The 8026-nt window shown below is 51.9% G+C and overlaps 5 protein-coding genes across 8 annotated transcripts in view; 2 read left to right on the top strand and 3 right to left on the bottom strand.

Moving 5' to 3' along the window:
* Positions 1 to 251: 251 nt before the first annotated feature.
* Positions 252 to 3179, bottom strand: KVP18_003102 (uncharacterized protein; the record flags this gene model as incomplete). Its single annotated transcript, XM_067954558.1, has 1 exon — positions 252 to 3179. The coding sequence occupies one exon, from the start codon at positions 3177 to 3179 to the stop codon at positions 252 to 254; it is 2928 nt and encodes a 975-aa protein (XP_067806162.1).
* A 50-nt stretch (positions 3180 to 3229) lies between these two features.
* Positions 3230 to 4296, bottom strand: KVP18_003099 (uncharacterized protein; the record flags this gene model as incomplete). Of its 3 annotated transcripts, XM_067954551.1 has the most annotated exons (4): positions 3230 to 3610; positions 3638 to 3910; positions 3939 to 4183; positions 4212 to 4296. In XM_067954551.1, 4 exons carry the CDS (start codon positions 4294 to 4296, stop codon positions 3230 to 3232), a joined length of 984 nt encoding a protein of 327 aa, XP_067806155.1. The 3 variants fall into 3 exon arrangements, with proteins under 3 accessions (XP_067806155.1, XP_067806156.1, XP_067806157.1); XM_067954552.1 differs by lacking the exons at positions 3939 to 4183; positions 4212 to 4296 and having other exon boundaries at positions 3230 to 3826; XM_067954553.1 differs by lacking the exons at positions 3230 to 3610; positions 4212 to 4296 and having other exon boundaries at positions 3897 to 4169.
* A 115-nt stretch (positions 4297 to 4411) lies between these two features.
* KVP18_003103 (uncharacterized protein) lies at positions 4412 to 5134 on the top strand (the record flags this gene model as incomplete). Its single annotated transcript, XM_067954559.1, has 1 exon — positions 4412 to 5134. The coding sequence occupies one exon, from the start codon at positions 4412 to 4414 to the stop codon at positions 5132 to 5134; it is 723 nt and encodes a 240-aa protein (XP_067806163.1).
* A 170-nt stretch (positions 5135 to 5304) lies between these two features.
* Positions 5305 to 6729, top strand: KVP18_003100 (uncharacterized protein; the record flags this gene model as incomplete). Its single annotated transcript, XM_067954554.1, has 1 exon — positions 5305 to 6729. The coding sequence occupies one exon, from the start codon at positions 5305 to 5307 to the stop codon at positions 6727 to 6729; it is 1425 nt and encodes a 474-aa protein (XP_067806158.1).
* A 695-nt stretch (positions 6730 to 7424) lies between these two features.
* KVP18_003104 (uncharacterized protein) overlaps positions 7425 to 8026 on the bottom strand; it is a gene marked incomplete at both ends in the record, with an annotated part of 1095 nt that continues 493 nt past the window's right edge. Inside the window, one exon of one of the 2 annotated variants that reach the window (XM_067954561.1) lies at positions 7425 to 8026. This exon is cut by the window's right edge and continues 493 nt beyond it. In XM_067954561.1, the coding sequence (XP_067806165.1) occupies positions 7425 to 8026 (602 nt within the window). The other variant, XM_067954560.1, reaches the window with a different exon arrangement.

The following is an 8026-nucleotide window of genomic DNA, read 5'->3' as shown; positions in this document are numbered from 1 at the left end:
TTTTCTTGTTCGCGGTTATCGTTCTTCTCGGTACTATTTTCTTCAACTATTACCTTGTTGAAACCGCAGGGATCTCTCTTGAGAACACCGACGAGACGTTCGAAAATTTCCAGCCGAAGTTTGACAAGGATGCCCTCAAGTGGAAGAAACATGTTTAGTCTTTTTGTTGTTAATTCGGGGTAGATGCCCCTGTAAATTCTCGTATTCATCTACATAGGTCACAGCGCCTTTGGTTGATCAGCCTCAGTCTTTTAGAGTTTCTTCTTTGTTCTTTTTCGTTTGAGCATTCTGGCATGGATTGATGATCGGTGACGGGTTAGGTCCATGCTCTTGGACCTCGAGCTCTTTTTGCCTTTCCACAGGCGGCGGAACTGTCGTTTGAAGTCTCCGTAGGCACTTCTCTTGGTGCTTTTTCGGGTTAGTCTCGATTGAAAGCTAGGGGCGTCCGAGACAGGAGCTTCTGAGAATCTGTCCTCGCCGGCAAAGCTGGTGAGGCTTGGTCCTGAACTAGGAATGGAGCGGTCATTAGGTCGCTCGGGGGGGGAAGGAGTGAGTGTCTTGCTCGACTCGAGACGGTCTGAGTCTACTGCAGACCACTCATCTGATGAGACGGCCTCTGGAAAGTTGTCAGGCACACTAAAGCTATCCAAAGCGAGCTGTTCGCTCTTCGCCTCGATGCCATCAGTCAGATCGTCAGTCAGGTCATCAGTCAGATCATCAGACAGGTCATCAGTCAGGTCATCAGTCAGGTCATCAGTCAGGTCATCAGTCAGGTCATCAGCCATCATCTCATCAGTCAGGTCATCAGCCATCATCTCATCAGTCAGCTCGCGTTCAGGTTGGCTTTCCTGAGCGGCCAGATCGAATCTGGGTGCGATATTATTAGAAGTCTCTTCCGACTCAGAATCCGATTCGCCAATCGGTAACGGGGCACGCGAGGAATCGATGCCTGGAGTGGTCGTTATCTTCAGCAAGCTACCTTGAGGACTACGTCCCATAGGCGTCTTCGCTGCGGTGATTGCGTCTCGTGTTATATTCTCCCTCAGATTCAGCTGGCTGCCTGACTTTGTATGGTTTGCCTGCAACACGTCTCTGATGGAGGTGGTGGCGGCGTCCAACTCTGAAATCTTAATCTTCGCCACCTGCGTGTCCCTGTTTGTCTCAGCAGTAGCGTACTCTATCCTCACAGCCTTCATGCGCAGTTGCTCGAGCAGCGACTGCTTCTTCGAGCAAGCGGTTTCAGCGAGCTTCAATTGTCTCTTTGCGCCGTGTAAACGTGCTGACAGGGTTTTCAAGTTCTTCTTCTCTGACTCAACAGCCTTGGCGAGCTGCTTAGCGGCCGTTGCCCGCAGTTTTGCCTCCTGATTTGCCACCGTTGTCTCTCCCTTCATCTCTTCATTCAAGCGCATGCGTTTGTTGGCAAACTCTGCGGCTTGGTTGAGTGTCCGCACCAAGCCGATCAGGGCATCCGTGTGGGAGTCGTTTTCATTGACCCATACCACTGGTGTGATGTCCATTTGAACTGTTGGATTCACTGCCGGATTCACTGCCGGCTTCACTGCCGGCTTCGCTGCCTGTTTCACTGCCGGTTTCACTGCCTGTTTCACTGCCGGCTTCACCGCCGGTTTCAACGGAGGCTTAAACGGGCGCCTCGCGTTCTGTGGTTGAGGACTCGCGCAGAAATAGCTGGAGAGCGCGTCTAGGACTGCTTGTCTAAAGTTGCCCTCGATCTCGTCGGCATGATGCATGAACAATAGCTTCAATCGTAGGTCGACAGACCCGATGAGGCGTCGTTTAGCGTCCTCCGCTTGCTCCAGCAGCTGTCGCGAGCTTTTGCGGGCGTGTGCTGCGGCTTGCAGGTCGACCGCCTGCCATTTCAAGCTATCATTCAGCCATTGCTCATACAGCTTCCAGTAGCAACCTCTCCCACTCGCCATTTCAAAGCCAGTGAGCTCGGCCCTGGTGCTGCGAAGTCTGAAGTCTCCGCTGCTGCTGAACTTTGGCAGGCTTCTTTTCTGACTGGCGACAAACCCAGAACCAGCCACATCAGCCAGAATGTCATCTCTTAACGTTAAGTCCGCAAAGACGGTTTCGATCAGAGCAACAGTTCGATTGCGAGCTTCCGTTACCTCCCGAGCTGCGGATTCCAGCTCCTTTTTCACTGCGCACTCGGCTTCGGACTTCAGCAGCCACGTGGCCTCCTCCAGAGACTGCAGGTATAAGCCCTGACGAACATGGCCATCGCGGAACGTCGCTTCGTCCGTCACGGGGCTATTCCAGGGGCAGCTTAGCTGCGCCATCACTTTTCGAAAGGCCTCCTCGTCGTCCATGACATCAACTACTCGCTTCAGGGTGCGGATCAGCCACATCACAACTCCAAGGTCCCGTTGGGTGGCCGGGTTCACACTATCCCACCCCTTCCCCAAACCTTCCGTTTGGATGACCTGCGTCAACTCGTTCTCCGTCAGCGCCGGCTGTGAGGTACCGTTGAAAACGTCGATGACCTCACGTACCGCGGCATTCCGCGCCAGGAACCGAGTCTGCACCCCGTCAATGACGGCGTAGAAGTCTGCGCGAGTCATTGAACGTATGTCGTCCACGCGTCTATTAAGGATGCGGGCGTCCAGCTTGATGTCGGGGTCCTGTACCCTGCTCGTCGCACGGTTCAGTCTTTCCACGTCGATTGACGGTATCTCTGACCGAAGCGATTTGTGAGAGAACTGCTTGGAATACAACTTGGACATGCGGCGTGGTGGTTGTTTTCCGAGCATTCTAGCGCCGTAAGCGTCCCTAGTCGCTTGTATCGTGGCCTCTTCCCTTTGCAAGCGGAGTTTTTTCTCTTCGATTGCATCCAAACGCTTCCGCTCAGCCTGGCTCAGAGCTCGCTCCCTAGACTGCATCTGCGCCTGCACAGATTCGAGTGCCTTGCTGGTCCGTATCTCCTCCTTCTGCAAACGCTCTTCAAGACTTTGCTGCCGCTTTATGTGCTGATGACGGACACGGCGCTCACGTTCTGACCTCTCCCTCTGCAAGAGTTCCCAGCTAGCGGGGCGCTTCTTCTTTACCCATGGGAAGCGCCATCCCTTCTTGCGGGGTTTTTGATGACTTTCCGTCCTCTCCGGCAGCTCCGAAAAGCTCACCTTCTGCGATCTTGCTTTGTCCAAGCCTTTAGGCGACATATCTTTGAGCACACGCACACAGTTTTTCCAAGATTCGGCGAAAAGGGATGTTACAACCGGGACGGGTCTTTGCCTGGCCCTCGAACATAGGGTCTACCTCTGGGGCGTGGAGGACGAGGAGGCCCATATGCTGGTCGCTTAAACTCTGGAACCCATGGAGACTGCCCGTAGGCCCCTGGCGGACCCGCCACTGCTTGTTTTCCCGGGGGGGGGACTGGGATGGCTACGGGTGGGATCCCATGTGTATATCCGGGATCCACTGCAGGCATGTCGTAACCCACCACCTCGTCAATTATATCCTGCTTCTTCGCTTGCCAGGCGTAGTAGTCATTTAGTCGTTTGTGAACCAGTAACCCGATGCCTATGACGGAGTTTGTCGTTGCTGCCGCAAACAACATCCACGCGGCACAACCCATTGCTGGAATGGGGAACTGTGTTAGGATTTGCACACCCCTCACCTGGCTCTCTATCCACAACAAGTGCAGCTGGTTAAAGGACGTCCAGGACCAGTAGCACCAACATAACAGTAGGCCCAGCCCCGTGAGCAGGTATATCATTGTAGGCACGTTTGAGCCAATTCCAAAGATGAACGCGTAGGCTGAACCGATTGCCGATATGCTGGCGCAAGTGCTAACCGCAGTGAGCATGAAATTATGCAGCGAAGTCATCACGCGATAGACACCACACCTAGTGCTGTAATGCGACAGGCAACCGCTGTCACACGCTGCTGCCTGGGTGCGCGGATTTGGACGGACTCACCATAAGCGACGACTGGGCTGTGGCAACAGGCTTGATTGCATCTAGATTACTGCACGTCATGGCTGCGATCCGACTCCAAGTCCGTACATTGAGACCGCCATTGAACGAGATAGTAAACAGTCCGAAGGTAGTGCGAGTGTAGGAAGTGACGCTTAGTTGCTTCTTGTTGACCCAGTTAAAATCCACATCAGGTGCTACCCTCCAGGTCCGCAGACCCAGAGTCATGAACATCAGCACTGACGACACTGGGTAGTGTTAACCAGCCGCACCCACCGAGCCCGCATATTGCTAACACCTGAACGTAAAAGGGAGTCCTCTCTGGTGTGCCCTTCTTTTTTGTTTTCTTCTTCTTCGCCATTGCTAATGTTCGATTAAGATACAAGCTGCACCATACTAATACTTCTGTGAATGGAAACGAGATTGTACCTGTGGGGCAGCTACCTCAAGCAGTAGTTTTTATAAATTAACTATAGATGTCTGTCGTCCCTGACTGCCGCACCAAGCTTCCCAAGTTGCAGCTGTACATATACGATCACTGTCCCTTCTGCGTGCGGCCACGCGTCATATTGGGTCTGAAACGGGTGAAGTACGACATGATGTTCATGGCCAACGATGACGTTGAGACGCCGACGGCTCTGATCGGAAAGAAAATGGTGCCCATCATGGTGATTCAAGGCGGTGACGATAAGCTGCAGCAGGGAGTTATGGCTGAGTCCCTGGATATCGTACGTAGAATCGACGAAGATGAGACACTCGGTCCGCGTCTGCTGCTACCAGGCGGTGACGTAGCGCTTGAACAATTCATCCGAGATGTGTATCCGTGGACAAGACGTTTACTCTACTGCCGATTCTACAAAACGTCAGTTCTGCCAGAATTCTCCACGAAGGAAGCCCGTGAAACCTTCAAGGTACGTCATCCTCTAAGGGAGGAGCCTGAAGACTATGAGGAGAATTTCAGACGCACGCCTGAGTGGCTGGCCGGTTTGAATCCGCTCATGCCTCAACTCGAAGATATCGTGGCATGCGCCGACCACATCACAGGCGACGGCGTTAGCTACGACGACATCACCGTTTTCCCGCTGCTACGGAATCTCACCATCGTGAAGGGCATTGAGTGGGGAGCTAAGACTAGGAACTACATCCAAACTATGGCTCAACGCTGTGACGTGCCGCTCTACGACCAGCTTGCCCTTTGACAATTTCGACACTTCATGTCACGTTTTGTAGGGCACACGTCTTCAAACACATCTGTTAACGATGGCACGTTCGTCTTCAAACACGTCTGCAAACATCTGCAAACATCTGCAAACACATGTTGCCCCACGATTCATGGTGTGTCAGGTGAGGATTACGAGGAATTACACAAATGAAAAGTGCCTCAGTCATCCTGGCATGTTCCGCTCTCGCATACCGCGATAAAGGGCATCTTATCGCTGCGCGCATCGCTGAGAAGCAGTTGACGGTGAAAGCCGCCACTGCTATCCAGCGATCCATATCAGTTGATGATGGAGCTATGGACCACGACGCACAGCAATTCACCGCCTACGGAGTGTGGATGGACTACCTGAAAAAACAGGGCGGGAGGTGGATGGATGACTGGCACTTTGACGATGGTCAGCTTACCTACCATAAAGACTGCAAGGTCAGCGACCCGTCCAAGGGAAACACCACTTTCATACCTTGCAAGAGATGCACTAAAGACGGAGTCACAGAGTGCACAACCAACCCCCGTGACTGCTTCCCATGCAAGACAAACACAGGCAACCCCTCGTTCCTAAAGCACCCTGACAACGTGTCGAAGAAGGTGGAGCAGACGCTAGACCTATTCACGCGAGATCAGGATCCTGCGCTTTCAGTGTACAACATGGCGTACAAGTTCTTCATCCATCTGTTGGTGGACCTGCATCAGCCGAATCACAGTGGCAGCATGTTCTCAAACTTCGGCCTGGAGCAGGACTGCTCTCAGGGCACGGGAGATGACAAGGTGTCTGGCTTGCCTCAGCAGTGTTTGTCTTGCGGAGTGGCAGGCGAGCCTATTGACGTCACCTGCCCCCCGGCGGCAGTGCACTTCCCTAACCTATGGTGTGTAGGAGACTATCCACGCGATTCCAAGGGGGACGTGGGCTCAAACCTCTTCTACATCCAGACACCCGAGGGGTACAAGCCCTCAGGAGGCGCGAGCGTCATGAAGTTCCACCTGTACTTCGACTACGGCGCGGAAATCTGGAGCGGCCGTGAACGGGTTTGGGCCAACAAGAAGAACTGCGAAGAGCTGGGGAAGGGCGCTGATGTGGCTGTGGAGGCCTGGACTATGCTTGAGATGGTCAGCGATGTCGGACAGGATTACGTTGATTGCTGGGCCGATGAGTTGTTGGAGTCGCATAAGGATGTCCCTGAACCTGAAGGAGAACTGACGCCAGCTAGCTTGGATGCCTGGTACCAAGACACCAACGGCACTCTACGTAGTCTACACAACACTTTCTTCAATCCCCTGGCGGAAAACGAGGATGTTCGCATACAGAAGGTGAAGGAACTCCTAAAGGGAGCGGATTGCCCGACCGTGGGGGCGGACCTTTCCAAGGTACCTGGCGCTATAAGCAACGAAGAGGGCAAGTGGAGGGAAGACGCAACGGTTATGTTGGAACGGCTGCTGGTCTCCGGTGGGAAACGGCTGGGTTTCGTTTTGAATGAGACTTTCGGGAAGGCAAATGTGCCGCAGAAGGACGACACAAACGCAGCCAAGCGGTTGCTGGCGGCTCTGGCCGCGGTTCCGCTAGCTCTTCTGCTGTAATTGTTGTATGATGTGAAGAAACTATTGATATTTGTATATAAAACGATAAACCCAAGAAACTATTAATATTCTGTTTTTTGTGGATGGCATCAGTAAATGTTTGTACGACATGCGGAAAGATAGCTGAACGGATCAGGGAATATTTTCTTTAAATCATTTGTACGACCTGCGGAAGGTTAACTGAACGGATTAGGGAATATTCTTTAAATCATTTGTACGATGCGGAAAGTTTACTGAACGGATCAGGGAACATTTTCTTTAAATCATTTGTACGACATGCGGAAAGTTTACTGAACGGATCAGGGAATATTTTCTTTAAATCATATGTACGACATACGGAAATATAACTGAACGGATCAGGGAATATTTTCTTTAAATCATTTGTGCGACATGCGGAAAGTTAATTGAACGGATCAGGGAATATTTTCTTTAAATCATTTGTACGACATGCGGAATGTTAACTGAACGGATCAGAGAATACACAGTTTTCTTTAAATGATTTGTACGACATGCGGAAATTTAACTGAACGGATCAGAGAATATTTTCTTTAAATCATTTGTACGACATGCGGGAAGTTTGCTGAACGGATCAGAGAGTATTTTCTTTAAATCATTTGTACGACATGCGAATAGTTAACTATGAGTATTTTCTTTAAATCATTTCAACAGACAACGTAACAATATTAAAATAGAAATTAAAGCGACGATGACTTCCTCAGACGAGTCCTGCCTTGCATGGCTCGCTGCGGTGGGTTGTCAACTCCAGTTTCAGCTCGGAGGGCATCGACAAGAGGTTCCATGGTCGTATCGGCCATCGCGCGCTCGAGCTGCCGCAGCACGTAATCGAGCGTGGGGCCGCTCCGCAGCGCCTCCAACAGCACAGGGTCATTCTTCTCTAACCAAGAGGTGGCACTCGGAACGATAATCGCGATCGCAGCACGCAACTCAGCCACGACTGTCGGAGTCAGCGTTTCCCTTGCTGCAGACAGGTGTGCAAATAGCTGCTTCAGCAGCGGATTCAGTAACTTGGGTCCTAAAACATACTGGAGATCTTTTGTGGGATCGCGAGGTATGAAGTGCCAATTGCTACCTTCAGGGTGGTCGATCATATCCCCACTGAAACCTGCATCGATCCATTTCTCGACGTTCTCAACTTCGTCCATACCAGGCTTTAGAAGTTCATCCAAAGCACTCAGAGTGGTGTTTGTCTGAGGCTCCCAGTCATAAGCACCACCCCGCTCGGCAACTTGATCACCAACAGCGTCGTCCTTGGATTCGTTGAGTTGGCCTTCGGAGT

This window comes from the organism of the source record quoted next (genome assembly GCF_019968955.1).
Source record: "MAG: Porospora cf. gigantea A chromosome Unknown PgA_NODE_836_length_10383_cov_301.948, whole genome shotgun sequence".
In the NCBI taxonomy this organism is placed as follows: domain Eukaryota; phylum Apicomplexa; class Conoidasida; order Eugregarinorida; family Porosporidae; genus Porospora; species Porospora cf. gigantea A.
This window is presented reverse-complemented; position numbering and strand designations above follow the sequence as displayed.